The following is an 18,163-nucleotide window of genomic DNA, read 5'->3' as shown; positions in this document are numbered from 1 at the left end:
CTCCCCTGGATGACTGGACACTTCCTGCCTCTCCCTTTCCCGTCCCCACCGGTCGTGGCCAGCCTGAAGGGCGCCCCACCCATGCCCCTGTCCTGACCTCTCCTGCTGCAGGTGAATCTCCTCCATCAGGTCTTGGTGCTCCGCCAGAAGCCGCTGGGCTGAGGCCACGTCCACCACCTCCTCTTCTTCGCTGTGCAGCTGAGCCTGGACACCGCCTGCCCACAGCAGCCACCGGCTCCCCTGCAGGAAGCCCTGGAGGGCCTGCGCCTCAGCCTGGGCCCGGGCCCATCAGGTCACTTGCTCCTGCACTTGCTCCAGCGGCCCCTGCGGCGTCTCCACCTGTCCCTGCAGGGACTGGCTCTCTGTGGGGCCCAGCTCCTCAACCCTGTGAGACAGGGCCCACCGCCTAGTCCGGGCCCCGCCCTGGGCCCAGTGCCTGGGCCTGTGCTCCCCAGGGGCAGTGGTGGTGACTCTAAACTGGCCCCTCACCCTCCACCTAGGGGCAGCAAGCACGTGTGGCTCTCTCTTTCACCATGAGCACGTTCTCATACTGTTCCCCAACCTGTGCCCTGCCCTTCGGACAGCACATCCTGCCCGTCCTCCCCACCTCAATTTCTGTCCTCTTCCCCATTCCACAACCCTGCTCAGGCCTTCACGGTGCTGAACCCAGGCCGTACTTGCTAGCTGCCCTTTGCCTCTATCTTGCACCAGCATCTTCTGCTGGCTCACTTGCAGGACGCGGTGGCTGTCCTCTAAGTGCCCCAGCTCCAGGGTTTCTAGCTGGAGTATCATGTCGTGTAGCTGGACCCATGTGGTTCCACACTCCTGCAGAAAACTGCACACATGTGTGGTGCATGCCAGCTGCGTTTCCTTCTCTTTCTTTAGGGCCTCCAGCTGCTCCCACCTGGGCAGAGGGAGCAGGGCTGTCTCAGGGATGTCACGTCACAGGGACACCACCCCGTCCATCCTGGGGTCTTGGCCGGAGGCTCGCATGACAGAAGCTGCCAGGCTGGCCATCCCCACACCCTCTCCTCTCTGCCTCTGACATGTCCAGTCTTTCTTCCTGGCATCTTGGGGGTCAGGTGAGCAGGCACTCAGGCCCGGGCACTGCATCCAGGCTGCCCCCCGCACCTTGCACTCCTTCCTCATGCTCACCTCCAGCTCAGTTCCTCCTGCTGTCGCTGGATTTTGGGGAAATCACCAGGATATCTCTGCTTCAGCTGCTCAGTGGAGCCGCTAACCTCAGCCCAGAGGCCTCTTCCCACAGCCAGGGCAGTGAGGAATTTCTGGGGGAAAGAGATTCCAGGCCTTGAGGGGACTTTTCTCTTCCCACACTTCCCTTAAGACTAGGAATGACCTCAGATAGGGGCTTCTACAGAGATGTTTGAGCTGCATCCCTCTGGAAGGACAGAGATCTGTGTCCTTAAAGGGCTGGGAGGGCCCTTTAAAAATTCAAGACCAGGCATCCAAATTGGACAGGAAGAAGTAAAACTGTCACTATTTGCAGATGACATGATTTTACATATAGAAAATGCTAAAGACTCCACCAAAAACCTCTTAGAACTAATAAATGAATTCAGTAAAGTAGTATACAAAATCAAGATACAGAAATTTGTTGACTTTCTATACACTAATAACGAACTATCAGAAAGAGGAATTAAAACAGTCCCATTTACAATTACAACAAAAAGAATAAAATACCTAGGAATAAATTTAACCAAGGAGGCAAAAGATTTGTTCACTGAAAACTATAAGACATTGATGAAAAAAATTGAAGAAGACACAAATAAATGGAAAGATATTTTGTGTTCATAGATTGGAAGACTAAAATTTGTATGGAATGACAAAAGATCTCAAATAGCCAAAGCAATCTTGAGAAAGAACAAAGCTGGAGGTATCACGTTACCTTGATTTCAAACTATATTACAAAGGCATAGTAATCAAAACAGTATGGTACTGGCATAAAAACAGACACATAGCTCAATAGGGCAGATAGAGAGCCCAGAAATAAACCCATGCATACTTAATTTATGACAAAGGAGCCAAGACTATACAATGGCAAAAGGACAGTCTCTTACTAAATGGTGTTGGGAAAATTGGACAGCCACCTGCAAAAGAATGAAACTGGAACATTATCTTACACTACACACAAAAATTAACACAAAATGGAGTAAAGCCTTGAATGTAAGACCTGAAATCATAAAACTCCTAGTAGAAAACATAGTGGGGTAAGCTCCAAGACATCAGTCAGATGATAATTTTTTGGATTTAACACCAAAAGCAAAGCAACAAAAGCAAAATAAACAAGTGGTACCACATCAAACTAAAAAGCTTCTGCCTAGAAAAGGAAACCATCAACAAAATGAAAAGGCAACCTATGGAATGGGAGAAAATATTTGCGAATCATATATCTGATAAGGGGTTAATATCCAAAATATAAAAAGAACTCACACAACTCAACTGCAAAAAAAGAAAATAATAATAATATAATTTAAAACTGGGCTGAGGCTCTGAATAGACATTTTTCCAAAGAAGACATACAGATGGCCAAGAGCTACATGAAAAGATGCTCAATATCACCATCATAATGGAAATGCAAACTAAAACCACAATGAGATATCACCTCATACCTGTTAGAATAGCTATTATCAAAAAGCCAAGAAATAACAAGTGTTGTCAAGGATGTGGAGAAAAGGGAACACTTGTGCATTGTTGGTGTGAATGTAAATTGGTGCAACCACTATGAAAAATAGTATGGAGCTTCCTCAAAAAATTAAAAATAGAACTACCATATGATCTAGCAATTCCACTTCTGGGTATTTATCTGAAGGAAATGAAAATACTAACTCAAAAATATATATGCACCCCTATCTTCATTGCAGCATTATTTATAATAGCCAAGACTATGGAAACAATCTAAGTGTCCATCAGTGGATGAATGAACAAAGAAAATGTGATACACACACACATGCGTGTGTGCATGCATGCGTACTTGCACTGGAATACTATTAAGCCATAAAAAAAGAATGAAATCTTGCCATTCAGGACAATATGGATGGACCTTGACAGCATTATGCTAAGTGAAATAAGTCAGATGGAGAAAGACAAATACCATATGATCTTACTTATATGTGGGATCTAAAAAAAAAAACAACAGGCTCAGAGATTCAGAGAACACATTGGTGGTTGCCAAAGCGGAGGAGTAAGGAATGGGTGAAGGGAGTCAAAAGGTACAAACTTCCAGTTATAAAATAAAAAGTCATGGGGATGTAATATACAGCATGGCAACTATAGTTAATAATACTATATTGCATATTTGAAAGATGCTAAGAGAATAAGTCTTAAAAGTTCTCATCACTAGAAAAATAATTCTGTAACTATGTACGTATGGTGATGGTTGTTACCTAGATTTATTGTTGTGGGCATTTTGCAATAACATACAAACATCTAATTATTACGTTGTACACCTGAAATAATATAGTGTTGTATGCCAATTACACCTCAATTTAAAAACATTCAAGGCCAGCTCCCTCCCTCCCTCCTCCCAGAGAGGACCATGGCTACCATGGAGCGCTGAGAGTGGGTAAGGGGGAGGCAGAAGCATGGTGGGGAGAGAGCAGGGCAGGAATAAAGAGGGGCAGCAGGGCCAAGCAGCTAAGACCCCCCACCGGCTCCAAGGGGACTGTACCGCATACCTGAGCTGCATGACCTCCAAGTTGGGGCCTGGGGCTGCAGTGTTCGGAACAGCACTGTCTGGTTTGCCAGCCAGGACTGCAGCTCCCCACAGAGGCCATAGAAGCCAAACAGGGCCACCAACCCCTCCAGTCGGGCCCTGCGGTGCTGAGGAGAGGCCGGCCCAGAGGCTGGGGTGAGGGTCAGTGCCCTCCATGGGGCGCTCAGAGCAGGTCCCCCATCACCTCCCAACCAGCAGAGCCAGGGCCAGAAACGGTCCCTGTCCCACAGCTGGGCTCTGTGCCCTCTGTCAGAGGTGGCACAGGGTAGAGGGCCCCAGCAGAATGTGTGCTCTTGTTCTTGTCCTACTCATGTCCTTTGGCTCTTAGGTACAATCCACGCTTCTCCCATGGGACCTGACCCCGGTCCTGGGCCCCCTCCTCTCCGGGCTCTCTAGCCACTCCTGGGCCTCACCGCTGTGCTCCAGGCACCCTGGCCCTCATTCCTCCATTGGGCCTCTTTCCTGCCTTTGCACAGGTCCTTCCTAGAACATTCCTCCCTGCCATCTCCCCCTGCCCTCCCCCTGGCTCACCTGCTCTCAGCTTCTCATTGTTCAAGTCTCTGCCTAAAAGTCCTTCCCTCAGTGACGCCTTCCCTGACTCCCCATCCTGACCTGGGCTCCCCTCTCACGCTCCCATCACACCCGCGTCTGTCTAATGACTTGTTTCACATCTTCTCTGCCATGACATAAGCTCCCCAAGGCCAGGGAGCAAGTCCAGTCACTGCTCTGTCCCTGGGCTCACGGCTCAGGGTCTAGCCCCCAGTGGGTGCTCCGGGAACGTTTCTTGAACAAGGAGCGTTACCTCTGCCAGGGTCCGCAGGCCCTCATAGTCTGGCTCAAGTGGTCCTGTGTCTGGAGGATGGTGTTGGGGTCAAAGTCAGGGTCAGGCTCATCTGGGAGGGCCATCTTCTGGGTGCCCCGGGGGCCAGAGTAGCAGGAAACCTCACGCGGGGCCCCTGGGTTTCTTGGGCCTTCTTTTGGAGAGCTCAGGGCAGACACCACCTGTGCGGACAGGACAGAGGGCAGCATGTCCGGAGGGGGCTCCCCGCAAGCAGCAGAAGGCTAGGCTGGGTGGGGCCAGTGGTTGTACCTGGGATTCTTGTTCCATGATGTGGCTGATGGGCACCTGGCTGGGCAGCACCCCCAGTCCTTCAGCTCCCAGGTGTCGGGGCTCGTCTGGTGCAGGGGCTGCAGGGTCTCTCCCAGGAGCTGGGTGAAGTGCGTCCCTGTGGGAGCACAGGTTCTGAGGGCTATGCTGGTCCTGCTCCTCTTCTTGACCCAGGAGCTGGCCAGTGGGGATGGGTGGGGAATTATTTATTACTCAGCCCTGTGCCAGCAGCCCTGGGGGCGAGAAGAGGACGAGGGTCAGAGCTTCCTGTTCAGGGCCTTATGATCTTCTCAGGCTTGCAAGCCCACAGACCTAGAGCTGATGGGACACCTCCCAGGACTGTGCACGAATAAGCAGAATGTGCATTGTGTGAAATAAATACTATGGGTGTCTAGGGGGAAAAAATGGCCAGAACAGTCTGGGGCTGTTGGGAAAGATTTCATGGACAAGGTGGGCCTCAGTGGGCCTGGCTGGGGGAGTAGGATTTGCAGAGGGGGAGGCAGAGTGGCTCTGGTGGTAGGAGATGGGGCAGAGAGGGGTGGGGAAAGCACAGGCTGGCCCTCCCGATGGGGGTGGACGAGCATCTGGTCTCTGTCCCTCTGTGCCTCTGGCCCTGGGCAAGGGTAAGACACAGCAGTGGCAGCCAGGCTGAAGAAAAGGAATAGGCACAGAGAAAGACTGGAAAGGGCAAGGAAACAAGGGAAGACTGAGAATTTCGAGCAGCTTCACATCTTTCTTTCTGCTGAGCCCAAAATGGCCTCTTCTTAACTTCCTCCTTTCGGTCTTCAGATGCCCCTGAGAGCCACACAGAATAAATTTATGATGCTCTGTTAAGGTTCCTACATGGGGTCTTGGTCTTATACCTCTGTAGATGAAGCTCATCTGGACCAGAGGGCAGGGGTACTGGCTGCCCGGCAGTGCTAAAATTTGGGTCCCATCCTGAGGTCTCCCAGTCGCATCTCCATCAACTCTGCTCTAGCCTTCAGGGGGCTCCCTCTGTATGGAGGAGGGAAGGCTCTGCTTAGTTGCCAAAGTCATTCCCCACCCCCAGGAGAGGGGGCATTCCTGTATCAACCACCCCCATTGGGCAAAGCAAGGGTCTGGAAATGCCAGAGACTAGGACTAACCTCTCTATCAATGCCAGGGCTGGCTGGGCAGTAGAGGACACAAAAGAAGGATAAGGCACCTCCCATTCATTCATTTAAACAATTAGCTCAGACTGGAGAAGGAGGCCACACAGAACAGGAAAAAGGCAATACCAAAAGCAGTGTGCGTTAATATAACTAAGTGCTGGAGTTAAACCTCATAGCCACACAGGGAAGGATGGGGAGAAACAGCCCTGGACCAGGAGTTGGGAGGCCTCTCCAGCAGCTGTGAGGGCAGTAATTTGGCCTCTGTGAACCTTGGTTACCTCATCTGTAGAGGTAACCAGACAACTGCTAACACACTGTGGATCTATTTTCAAAAATTGTTAATTATGTGGTCCAGGGAATAAATGCAAAGGAAAAGAGATAGCTCGACCTCGGCTAAATTAGAACCATAGACTTTTCAGACCCGGTTAGTCTGGTCCTGGTGGTCAGGACCAGAACCCCAGTCAGCTACCGACTACTCCACCAGGCCCCCTCCTAAGATACGAGGACCTGAGCTGCAGCTGTGCAGGTGAATGGGACATGGCTGGGCAGAGAGAAGGCATCTGGGAAATGGAGCTCCCTTGGGATGAGGGTAGAGGGACCAAATGTGAGTGCAGGGTCTGAGGGCTGTGATTTACGCATCTTGAGCTACATGTATGGCTTCTTGAAAGACAATTGCAAGCCCTCATAGGGTGGACCGAACTACCCACCAGGTAGGTATGTGTTTCTTTTAAAACTGGAGGTTCAATGAACTGGGGCGGGGGGCGGGTTCAGAAAGCAGTCTGATGTAGTGATTAGGCCACCCCAAACCTAAAAAGGCCAAGTCAGGGGAGAGAGCCAAATAGGGCTGAAGGCTGAAGGGTCACCTTAGGCCTGGTGGTGAAAGTAAAGGGACACTCCTGGAGGAAACTGATCAGTGCCTGGCAACTGGTGGGCGAAGTGAGCAACGCCAAACTACACTTCGATGGCCTCCAACCGTGAGCAGACAGGACTCCACTACCTGTGGGCGGGTAGGCAGGGGAGATGATCTGAGGAGGGGTGGGCACCTCCAAGTCCAGGGGAAGGCCAGGTCAGGGGCCACAAATGCCCTCCCATTTCCACCCTCTGTGTGACCATGGGAGAGCGGGCACAGCACGCGCATTTGGTGTCGGAGGCCCGTGGGTCTGGGTCCCTGCCGGGTCAGTGCCCGCGCACCAGGAGCGACGACGCCCGGGCTGCGGCCGCCGGCGCGGGCTCGTCCAATCGCCGCAGCTCGGCCCCAAAGACGCGCACTGCGCGCTCCAGCCGCAGGTGGCGCCACAGCAGGGCCTCAGCGGCCGCCTGGTCCTGCCCAAAGGACATGCTCTCCGGCGCTGACCGCCGCTCCCGGAGCCACAAGGCTCCCCCCGCCACGTCGGCGAAGTACTGAGGAGGGCAGGCTGGGCACGGGCCAACCCCGCACTCCCCGCCCGGCCGCCCATTGCCCACCCGCCGCCCAGCTACCTGCTGGATGAGCAGGGCCGCCTGTAGCCGCGCGCCCCGCCCTGCCGCCCGGGCCCAGAGCTTCTGCCATGCGCCCTGCACCGCCGCGGCCCGTTCCCGGGGATCCGCCGCGATCGGGGCCCGCGTGTGCCCAGGTCGTGTCCCCTCCGCACGAGATCAGTGCACACGGCCTGGTGGCGGCGGAGCTCGGCTTCTAGGGCCTGGCAGAAAGCAGAGCAGGGAGCTGGGTGAGGGGAAGGGCGGGAAGGCAGGGAGAGGGGAACCGGCAGGGCGCAGGGTAGTGGGCACCTTGTGTTGCTGCAGGGCCGCAGCGATCTGGCTGAGATCCGGGCCCAGGGCAGCATCCTCCACCAGCTGTCCCCGCTCCCTCAACCAGGCTTCCTCCTCCTCACAGTTGTGCAGGAGCTCTGCCCGCTGCAGGGTCTGCTCCAGCAAGGCCCGCCTGAGGGACAGCAAGGGCCACAGAGGGGCTTGGGAAGTGATGGGGCTTGGGGAGGGGGTTCCCCAGCAGTCCCAGACACTCCCCCTTAGACAGGAGTTTTCCTTTTCCTGGATGACTCAACAGAGGAGACAGAGGCCTTGGGGGTGAGGGTCAGTGTAGAGGAAGTTGCCAGACAGCACTGTTTTAAGCTGGGCAGGGGGTAATTTGGGTTACAGAAAAGTTATGGAGAGGGTAGGGGAGTTTGCGTGAGCTCTTACCGGGACCTGGCAAGAGACACCAGGCTCTGGTGGAGCTGGGCCAGCACCCTGGCCTTGGCCTGCAGCACTTCCACACTAGTGCCCAGGGAAGAATCCAGCTCCATTGTCTGGTGGGCAGGATGACTCATGTGGGCGCCATGAGCCGAGATCTAGGCCTCCAGCAGGTCATGCCCCTGAAGCAGCTCCACTACCTCTGCCAGCTGCTGCCCACAGGCTGTGGAGCTGGCCAGCACCTGGCCAGGGACAGATGAGTGGTCATTAAAGTCCCAGAGTGCTGGGTCCCTGTGAATGTCAGGGCTGGCGCATTCTGCTGTGTTTCCCAGGAATCTGCTGGTCCAGGGCCCACCTGCAGCTGGTTGAGCTGCTTGGAGGCAGTCTACTTCCTGCAGCAGGGTCAGCACAGCCTGCATGCCTGCCACCTGCTTCCTCTGCCCTTGCAGCCACGGAAGGAGCTGCTCCCAGCACTGAGTGATCTCCAACTGCCTGGGGGATGTGAGAATAAGGGTGGTACCCACTGGGCTGGGGTAAGGAAGCTACCTTGGGGTCCACAGTTGCGGGGTGGGGATTGGCTGTCCTGGAGGAGCCTGAGTACCGTGGCTGGAGCTGTGAGCATCCATCCAGTTGGGGCAGTGTCCCTGCCTTTTAGACACAGGCAGAGAAGCTGGAAGGAGGGCTTGGGAGGTTCAGGCCTTCACGGACCCCCAAGCCTTCTTTCCAGTCCTCATCTCAGGTGATAGCAACTCCATCCTTCCAGGTGCCCTGGCCAAAACCTTGATAACTCACCTTCTCATGCCCCACATCTGATCTGTGTGCAGATCCTGTTGGATTCAAAATATATGCAGGATCCCACCAATTTCTCATGACCTTCACTGCTTCTCTGGTCTGATTATTATCTCCTTCTGACTTTGCCCTTTCAGTCTATTCCTGACATGGCATCCAGAGTTATCATTGTAAAACAAAAGTTAGATTGTGTCACTCCTCTGCTCAAGCCCTGTCATGACTGCTTATCTTTTGCTGAGTACAAACCAAGTCTTTACTGTGCCCTGCAGGGCCCAGCATGATCTTTGCCACCACCTCTCGCCTCCATACCTCCCTGACCTCAACTACAACTTGTTCACTTGGCCAACACTGGCTTCTGTGCTGTATTTCAAATATGCCATGCGTGTGCCCACCTTGGGACACTGCACTAGTAGAGTCTGTCCTCATATCTGTATGGCTTCTCACTTCTTGCTGGTCTTTGCTCAAAAGTAAACCTCCTCTGACCACCCAATATAATTCCCTCCCCCCACCTTGGCACCTCATATTCCCCTATTCTGCTTTATTATTTTTTAAAATCACTATCTCACATACTATATATTTTTTTCTGTTTTCCTTAGTAGTATGTAAGCTCTACGAAGGGAGGGATTTTTGTTTGTCCTCTTCACTGCTAAATCTCTAACACCTAGAATAGTACTTGGGACATAGTAGATACTCAATAAATGTTTAGTGAATGAATTAATAAGAGGCTATCTAGAAAGAACAGTGCTTTACCAAAAGGGATCATTTACGGATGGTGGAATTTCAGATATCAGTGGGAGCTAGATCTTTCTCTTTTTATTTATTTATTTATTTAGGCCACACCTTGCGGCTGGGAGGATCTCAGTTCCCTGACCAGGGACCGAACCTGAGCCCCGGCAGTGAAAGCACTGACTCCTAACGAATGGATTGCCAGGGAATTTCCAGGAGTTAAATCTTTTTAAAGGGAGCCCCAAACCCATAAATCATCCCTGCCTCTGTGTCCAGGAATGGGCTGTGTAAAGACGGGCATGGTAGGAAGGCCCTAGCCTATTTTGAAGACCGTTCGCGTGTCTGCGGCTCACCTGCAGGCCACCTCTGCCCAGCCATGGTAGTGCTCCTGCTGGAGGATGTCTGCAATCTCGGCCAGGGCCTGGAAGCACCCCTCCTGGGGCAGGATGCCGGCATCCAGCATGCGCAGCCTCTGGGCGGCCGCTTCCACTGTGGCTGGGCTGGCTGGTGGGGCTGCGGCCCAGTCCAGCACCTGCTCTGTGTCTGTTAGAAAGCTCTCCTGGAGGGCCGCCTTATGCTGGCAGCACCGGCCCAGGGTTTCCAACCTCTCTAGTTGCAGGAACCTCTGCTGTAGGGCCTGGCTCCATGAGGCCTCTGCCTGCTCCAGGCCTGCCCAGCTCGGGGACAGCTCTGCAGGGCCCAGGCCCTCGTGCGGCAGGAGGTGCCTGCGATTCTGGGCTCGGAGTGCCATCTGCAGCCGGAAGAGCAGTGCCTCCACGGCCCTTCGCTGCTGCAGCCTCGGTGGCTTCTCCTGGGTGTGGAAGGAGGCAAAGGCCACCAGCAGCTGGCACATGCCTGGCAGGGTGTCTGGGAAATCCCGGGCCTCCAGCTGCACCGGCTTCTCCGTGATTCACCACAGGAGGTCGGTCACCAGCTGCTCACACTGGGTCTGCAGCGCCTCTGTCTCCTGGAGCTGAAGCAGGATCTGGCAGAGGGCACGGGAAAGGGTCAGGGCGGCACCTGGGAGCAGGCCCTGGAATCCAGGCTCTGGAGGCCCTCCCCTTTTGGGTGCTGAGTGCCAGCCAGGCTTGCCCAAGTGGGCAGTAGCTCCTGTCCTCAGCTGAGGACACACTAAAGTGGGGCTCCTCCCAGCCCCCAGAGAAGCAGGTCTGCCGCCATTCTACACTCAGACCTGGGAGTATGGGACCCCCTTCGGTCTTCCTCTACCTTATTTTACTCCATTTGGCCTCAACTCTGGGGGGGCTGTTCTTTTTCTGAGCCTTCTTTCCCCTCCCTGAGGCCGCCCCACCCCTAAAGCAGCTCAGAGCCCTTGGCCTGGATCATCTCCCCCATGCCCAGCTGAGACACCAACCCTGAGAACAGGCCTCCCAAGCCTCAGCCTCTGCCATTGTGCCCAGAGGGTAAGAGAGCCCCCAGAAACATGGACTCAGCCCAGCAGAGCTGCGCTGCGCTTGTCCTTGCAGAGCCCAGCTCTCTGAGCCTTTTAATCCCATTAGGAGCTTAGCAACCTAAGAGCAGAGGGGGAGGGGGAGGGGCAGAAAGGGGCATCACCCACCTGGCTTTCCTGTGTGCCAGGCACTGTGCTTATGCTCCCTTGCACACTCATAGCAGCCTTCTATTACCCAGAATTAATTATCTATTGCCCAGGAATCATCATCTCCATTTTACAGGTGGAGTGCAGTAAAGGTAGGTGCCACAGCCAAGGCCACACAGCGAGGAAGGGGCAGAGACAGCCTTCAAACTCGGGTGTGTCTGACTCCGGAGCCCATGTTCACCCCACCTCTCCTCGATGCCACCTTCCCTTTGTTACCAACCTTCGCGAGTCTCCTCTGGACAGTCTGCCCTGGTGCAGGTGGGAGAGGTGGTGGCAGAAGAAGGAGACGTAAGTCATGATGGAGCGCTCATCGGGCTGTAGGGCCACCACGTCCTCGGGGTCCAGCAGCTGAGCGATGCCCAGCTCCTGCTCAGCCACATGGAAAGCACAGTGGAGGTGGTGCAGTGGGCGTTGGGACGCAGGGAGCCGTAGTGAAGCAGATCTGGCCTGGGCAGAGAGCAGGCAGGGCTCTTTACCAGAGTCAGTGACTGCTTGGCTTTAAGTGGACTTGTTAAAAAGGCAAACCAGCTCCTATTGGTCATTCATACCTTGCAGTGCATTAGTTTTCCCCTGATGATTATCTGAGACCCTGGCTGAAGGAATAGGGCTCAGAGAGGGGAGGATGAATTTTGCTCAGGGGTCAGGCTCCTGGGTAGGGGAGGAAGCTCCAAAAGGTCAGGTGCTTGCCAGGGAGAGGAAAGAAAAGAGAATCAGGGGCACAGAGAGTGGAGGAAGGCAGGGTCAAAGGCAAACCTGGCCAATTCCACGGAAGGGGGTAGGGGTATCACAGACCGGGGCCTCAGCTGTTAGCTGTCTTTATCTCTGTGCCCAGCGCAGGGGCCAGAGGGACATGGGAGAATGGGTGGGTTGAGGACCCAAGTCCTGGAGCAGTTGGCTCAGCAGGTAGAGGCCTCCCAGAAGGAAGCCAAGGGCTGCCTCAGGCCAGGGTCCAGAGGCGCTGGGTCCCCTCCCTCATGCACACCTGTGGGTGTGGATGAGGGCACTGAAGCCGAGCCCATCACTCCAGCTGCGGGAGAAGTCAGTGATGTTGGTGTTGGCGTAGCCGGCCATCTTCCACTGGCACCAGAGCAGCAGAGCCTCCTTGGCAGACAGCAGGGCTGTGCTGGCCCCAAACTCCTCCTGGAAGGACAGGGCAGCGGGTCACCATGCAGGGACAGGTGGGGTGGGGCAGCAGAGCCCGCAAGCCATGGGAGAGGCAGGCTGGGCATGCTGTGATCCTGCCCTCCCACCTGGAGCATCTGACTGTACTCGCTTTCACTCGTGCTGGGGAGGGAATGGGGGTGCGAGAGAAAGATTGTCCTTACAAAGAAGTGGAGTGCTTGAAATCTGTCACCTCTGAGCAGCTGGCTTTGAGTCGCAATTGGTGACAACAGCAGCAGTAAGTCCCTTTTCTCCAGCCTTTCTGATGGGCCAGGCACTGTGCTAACCTACCCTGGGATGCACAGAATTGAGTCTGGGCTTCATTAGACCGGCTCCTGGTCAACACGGGTTTTCTGCCAACCAGCCACCGGCCTGCACACGTGGCTCTCCACCCAGCACAGCCCTCAGAGGTAGGCGCTATTAGTATTTACATTCTAAGGATGGCATATGAGGTGCAGTAAGAGAGGTCAGGAAGTTGCCCTGGGTTCCCCAGCTGATAGGGAAGGGTCTCTCTTGATCCAGAAACATCTGACAGAGCCCATCTCTGACATGCGGAGCCCACCTGTCTGCCCCCACAATGCCTCATGTGATGGCTTCTTCAGACTGGGAAATGACCATCTATAACTGGTTTCAGTCTCCTGGATAATTTCCTTTATTCTGCTACTCTCGGCTTCCACCTGCCCCCACTCCCGGCCCCATCCCTCTTCCACTCGGTGCTCCTTTCCCTTCTTCCTGGCTCCACCTCTTTCCCTGCCTTCCATTCCTCGTCCCTGTCCGGCCCTCAGTGGTCCTCCCCTTCCATCCACTCCCTCCCTCGCCCCTCACACCCCAGAGTCCCCATCTCCTTTTCCCTTGACTCTTCCTCTCCTTTTCTCCCCTCTACCAACTCCTGTTTATAAACTCAGAATGTTAAAGCACAGCAGGCTGCATTTCCTTCCCTGCCCTTTGGGCCCCGGAGCTTGGGTAGGAAGGACAAGTGAGCAGCAGCGCAGGGGAGGGGAGGGGGAAAGAGCTTCAGGGCCTGGAGCTGGGCTCTGCCACAGCCAGGCCAGGTCCAGGTCTCCTGAGTGGCTGGGCTAGGCTAGCAGACATGAACCAGGAGAGATTCTGGGGTGAGCACGTGCGGGTGTGAGGTCAGCCTGGTGCCAGACATGTCTGAGTTTTGCAGGGAGCAGAGCCTGCGCTGGCGGCGGACAAGAGAGCCGGTTGGTTGGTTGTTGGCCGGTCAGGGGATGATGTGGACTTGCTGCTCCCAAGGGAAAGGGTGGCAGGGGCACCTGGAACTGGCCTTGGGGGCGGGGGAGGGGAGTGTGGCTTCCTGGAAGGGCTTGAGGTCAGTTAGAAATTCATCCATCCATCCATTCGCCACATACATGCTAGGCTCTGGGGATGTAGCCAGGCAAGGCCCCTGCTCTCCTGGGGCTCACAGTCCCCTCATGAGTGTAAAGGATGCTCCTGGATTTGAGCCAAATCTCTGGCTTCTTTTCATTAGGATTTCATTCTCCAGGTTTGCTTTCCTAACCTACTAGAATCAAGTTTTAGATGGGGTTTTAGAAACCATGAAACTATGAAAATTGATAAATATAAGGACTTAATGTGTTTACTCTTTCTGATCCAGCTGTGGGAAAACAAGAGGTAGAATGGAGGAAGATGGGGGACCATCTCTTTGGTTTTCAGGATCCTGGGGATTTGGAAACCTCCAGGGCTGGGGCTCCTTCTATATGTTTAATTTCCCCCAACAATACATTAAGGGGTAATGAAAATTACAGGATTTCAACGCCCTGTAACAAATTGGGGGTGAAAGATGGGTGGTGGGCACATACCTTGAACCCCTCACTAGTGAATGACTCGTCCCAGATCAGGCTTGAAGCCTGTGAATCTAGTTCTCACTTCAGTATATTACAGTCTCTCTGACATTCTGACTTCTTTGCCCATGGTTGAAGAGTGAATAGTAGTTGTGTGGATGCCAAGGATACGTTGTGGGGATCCTAACAGTTGGGTACAACTACTCTGTCCCCAGGGCCCTGAGGTGAGGCCAGGGCTGGGCACTGGGGGCTGAGACATACCCTGTCCAGGGAGATGTGGGAAATCTGGAAACACAGAATGATGACCCAGATGAGTCCCAGGATGAGCATCTGGTCTCCATCCACGATGTTCTCTGGCTCAATGAGGGGTGCTGGCACCTGTGGGCAAAGTTGACTGGGCTCAGCTGCAAAGCCCATATACCAGAGAAGACTCATAGTAACCAAATGTCCAGGGGGCTGGCTGCTGGATGGGAGGGTTCTGGAGTCTGTCCTGCCCTAGGAGATCCCCAGGGGAGAAGCAGGCAGGCACAAGGCCAGGCAAGTAAAGCCTTTCTAACTGGTTGCAGCTTTGGTCCCAAGCCCCCTTAGGTAAAGTCCCAACATGGTGAGCTGGGCTGGACCACAGGAGCAGGAGGACTCCCCACACATGGGCTACAGGTAAACCCGGGCCAGGATCAGTGGTTCAGCTACGGAGGTTGAAATGAAGAGTCGTAAAAGTCAGTGTATGAGCTCAATAGACAGCATCGACTGTCTGCCTCCACCACCCAGGGCATCTGGGGATCTCCCAGTGAGTGCTTGGGTCCCTGGCTCACATTTGAATCTCAGCCTTCTTCATCAGTGTTCCATCTCCTGTTAAACATTCAGATTCCCAAGCTCCACCCAATCAGACTCTCTTGGACCAGGGCCCAGGGATTTGTATTTGGACGAACACCTCAGTGGTTCTTATGTGCACTGAAGTGGAGAACCTGCTGACCTAGATTTTGCCACTTGGACAGGAAGGGTTGAATCAAGGAGAGAAAGGAACAGAATAAACATGAAAGTCGCATGTGGCTTGGGCCCCTTCACCCCCTGGCTCCATCCTCCTCTTTCAGACCCCATGTCTCTAAGACCCATGGGATTCTTGCAGTTCCCTGAGATTCTAAGCTCAGTCCTTGGGGCTTTTGTACTGGCTATCCCTGTTGTCTGAAAATATTATTCCCCCAGAGAGTTCCATGGCTATTTCCTTCTCTTCCTTTAAGTCTTTACTCAAATGCTACTCTCTCAATGAGGCCTACCCTGGCCACCTTTTAAAAAATCTTCCCGATTTTGTGTTTAGTGACGTCATGGTAGGGGTATGAAGGCCTCAGAAATCAGCAAATGCTACAAACCAGGGATTTTATCTGCCCCCTTCCCCTCAACTCCCCAGCCCAGATAGCTGATTGTTAAACATTTACCAGCATATTGCTGATCTGGGTTCAAATAAACTGTCTCCCCTGAAACCGTAGGGCCCCTATGCTCAGGTCTGGGCTTTGTAACATGCAGTACCCAGCACAGGGCAAGGGCTCCAGAAATGAGTGCACCCCACATTCTGCTACTTATTAACTGTGTGCTGGGGGCCAAAGTTTGACCATAGCTGCCTCATATATATGGTGGAGACAAGGCTGTCACCTTCATAGGTTATGTATCAGTGACATGCTGTGTCTCTAAGCTTGAGGGGAGCTGCATAGCCTCTGACAAGGGCTGTGGGGCTTGCACCCTCCCCAGGTTCCCAAGAGGAGGTGGCTGGCTCACAGGCCAGCTTTCTGCTCTTCTGTGCACCCAGGGACCGCAGTGCTCCTGTCTGTTGCTTTGGCTTCTCACCTTCCTGGCCTCCCTTCAGCAGGCCAGGCTCGCAGAGGGGCTGGCTGTGACCTCCATTCCAGGACTTAGGCTCAGCCCAGACAGTCCCACCTGTGACTTCTTAGCCTCCAGGGGCAGCCACCTCGTGCTTTAGTACCTGAGGCCAGGAGCCCTTGGGCCTCCCAATTCCTGCTTCTCAATATAAATGACCCCTGCACAGCCCCCTGACACTGGCCGTGAGGGTCCCTCTGTGTCCCTGGAGCTCCTGTCTCCTTTTAGAGACTATTTCTTTGGCCTGTCCCTTTCTCTCAGGGTCCCTCCTGTTTGCTTAGGTCCCTCCCTGCTGTCTGGTCCAGCTTCTCCAAGGTAGCCCTGCATCTCCTCCCTCCACTGCCTGGCTCAGTGTCCGAGGCTCTTCCCCTGTGTCTGACCTTCCCTCACCCCTAGGGCCCCCTATCCAGGATCTGCTGGCCAGTTGACTGTGGGTCTGCCTGGTAAATAATTTCCTTACTTATGAAAAGAGGTTAACAGTGCACTGAATCTTTCAGCTTAGACTCCACAATCTCTCATTACAGTCAATGGCATATTCCATTTCCACCCACTGGGGATGATGGCTGTTCCACTTCAGCCAGTGGGTGTTCTCTAAACTGGGAGAACTGTGCAAGGAAGGGCTTTGCTTCCTGGACCTCTGTATTGCAGTTGCTCCTCCTGGATCCCGGCTCCAGATCCTCTGCTCTGCCCTGTGGGCAGCCCAGGAAAGATGATCTAGTCATCCAGTCTGTCCCCACTGCCCACCCCAGCACCATGCTCAGAAGCCCTCTCCCCAGTGCCCACCTTGGCCCTGAGGAAGACCAGAGCTCGGTTGCTGTTCTCTAGGAAGTGTATGCGCATGTGGCCCCAGTTGGGGGGTGGCAGGACATCCCCCGAGATGAGTTCCAGCAGCCACAGCAGGTGGGTGCCATCATCCAGCTCTGTGTACAGGTTCTGAATCTTGATGCCCACCTGGGCATGGAGCAGGCATGGGAGAGGATGGGGAAGGCACAGGGTCAGCCTAACCTCACCTGTCTGCCCCATTCCTGGACCTGGGCTATGCAGCCCAGAGCATCTGCCTTGAGGAAGGAGCATTGGCCTCAGCTGTGCTTCGGGGTCGAAAGAAGTAGCCTCAGCCAGATGACCTCATAGTCGGTCCCCCAGGGTCCACTGGCCAGGGAGCTGGGGAGACAGTAGAGATGGGCTGTGGGGCATGCCCAGCTACACTCACCTGGCCGTGCTGGAAGATATTGTTGATCCACTTGGTGAAGTCTTCTCCTGCATCTGCATGTGCTGTGCCTGCAGCTTGCGAATGTGGCCCATCCTCATACGCAGAGTCCGTGGTGGGACTGGACTGGGAGAGCGGTCCAGGGCTCTGCCCCTGGCCTCCTGCTTCACGTGCCTGTAGCCCCAAGGAACTTCTGGGGCTTGTGGGGCTGACCAGCCATCAGGCCTGGAGCTCTCTGGGGATGAGGGGCCACTGGACATTTCCCTAAGCTGGGGACGTTGGGGGCATGGAGGTTGGGGGAGGACTGTGGATACTGATGACTCCCTGGGAGTGGGGGCCCCTCCATGCCAGACAGTCCCACATTTGGTGGGTGGTTGCAGCTTGGAACCTAGCCAGGTAAGGTCTGATCCTTCTGGCTGGTGTCCTGAACTTGAATGGCCCAGGGCCCCTTTTGTCCCATCCCACTTTCTAAATTCTTCTTCTAGAACTCCTGCTGCCAGAGGTTTCTCCTGGGCCACAGCGTTTGGCTGCTGCTCTTTGGGACGAAAAGGGCAGGTGGAAGGAAAACGGGAAACTACTTACCTTGGTGATGTGCAGGCCCTGGGAGGAGACCTGGCTGGATGGTCGGAGATGGCAGATAGGAGGGGCTGGGCGGGGAGGGAGAGACATCAGGAGAGGCCGAGCCTGGAGCTGGGGCCGCACCATGGCCCTCCTCTTGGGCCAGCAGGGCAGGGGTAACAGCACACAGCCGGCATTGTTCTCCCACCTGCCGCAGGGCACGGCCCAGACCGAGGGGGCGGCTCAGGAATGCTCCAGATCAGTTGCTCCAGGGTTTCCTCCTTCATCAT

At 54.6% G+C, this 18,163-nt stretch overlaps 1 protein-coding gene across 1 annotated transcript in view; it reads right to left on the bottom strand.

The window, feature by feature from the left end:
* SPTBN5 (spectrin beta, non-erythrocytic 5) overlaps positions 1 to 18,163 on the bottom strand; it is a gene marked incomplete at its 5' end in the record, with an annotated part of 46,333 nt that extends 28,170 nt beyond the window's left edge. Inside the window, 33 exon segments of the mRNA XM_081228265.1 lie at positions 98 to 288; positions 292 to 385; positions 490 to 496; positions 678 to 904; positions 1,156 to 1,286; positions 3,689 to 3,720; positions 3,723 to 3,840; positions 4,536 to 4,576; positions 4,579 to 4,735; positions 4,824 to 4,942; positions 5,705 to 5,816; positions 5,820 to 5,837; positions 7,166 to 7,375; positions 7,454 to 7,560; positions 7,563 to 7,653; positions 7,742 to 7,895; positions 8,153 to 8,301; positions 8,305 to 8,385; positions 8,499 to 8,526; positions 8,528 to 8,635; positions 10,012 to 10,568; positions 10,572 to 10,643; positions 11,494 to 11,525; positions 11,528 to 11,686; positions 11,689 to 11,720; positions 12,256 to 12,413; positions 14,501 to 14,617; positions 16,892 to 17,059; positions 17,319 to 17,359; positions 17,362 to 17,410; positions 17,412 to 17,441; positions 17,898 to 17,962; positions 18,082 to 18,163. Coding sequence (XP_081084391.1) covers positions 98 to 288; positions 292 to 385; positions 490 to 496; positions 678 to 904; positions 1,156 to 1,286; positions 3,689 to 3,720; positions 3,723 to 3,840; positions 4,536 to 4,576; positions 4,579 to 4,735; positions 4,824 to 4,942; positions 5,705 to 5,816; positions 5,820 to 5,837; positions 7,166 to 7,375; positions 7,454 to 7,560; positions 7,563 to 7,653; positions 7,742 to 7,895; positions 8,153 to 8,301; positions 8,305 to 8,385; positions 8,499 to 8,526; positions 8,528 to 8,635; positions 10,012 to 10,568; positions 10,572 to 10,643; positions 11,494 to 11,525; positions 11,528 to 11,686; positions 11,689 to 11,720; positions 12,256 to 12,413; positions 14,501 to 14,617; positions 16,892 to 17,059; positions 17,319 to 17,359; positions 17,362 to 17,410; positions 17,412 to 17,441; positions 17,898 to 17,962; positions 18,082 to 18,163 — 3,737 coding nt within the window.

This window comes from Mesoplodon bidens (genome assembly GCF_964165515.1).
Source record: "Mesoplodon bidens genome assembly, chromosome: 3".
NCBI lineage: Eukaryota > Metazoa > Chordata > Mammalia > Artiodactyla > Ziphiidae > Mesoplodon > Mesoplodon bidens.
Note: the sequence above shows the minus strand (reverse complement) of the source record. Positions and strands in the feature narration are given on the sequence as shown.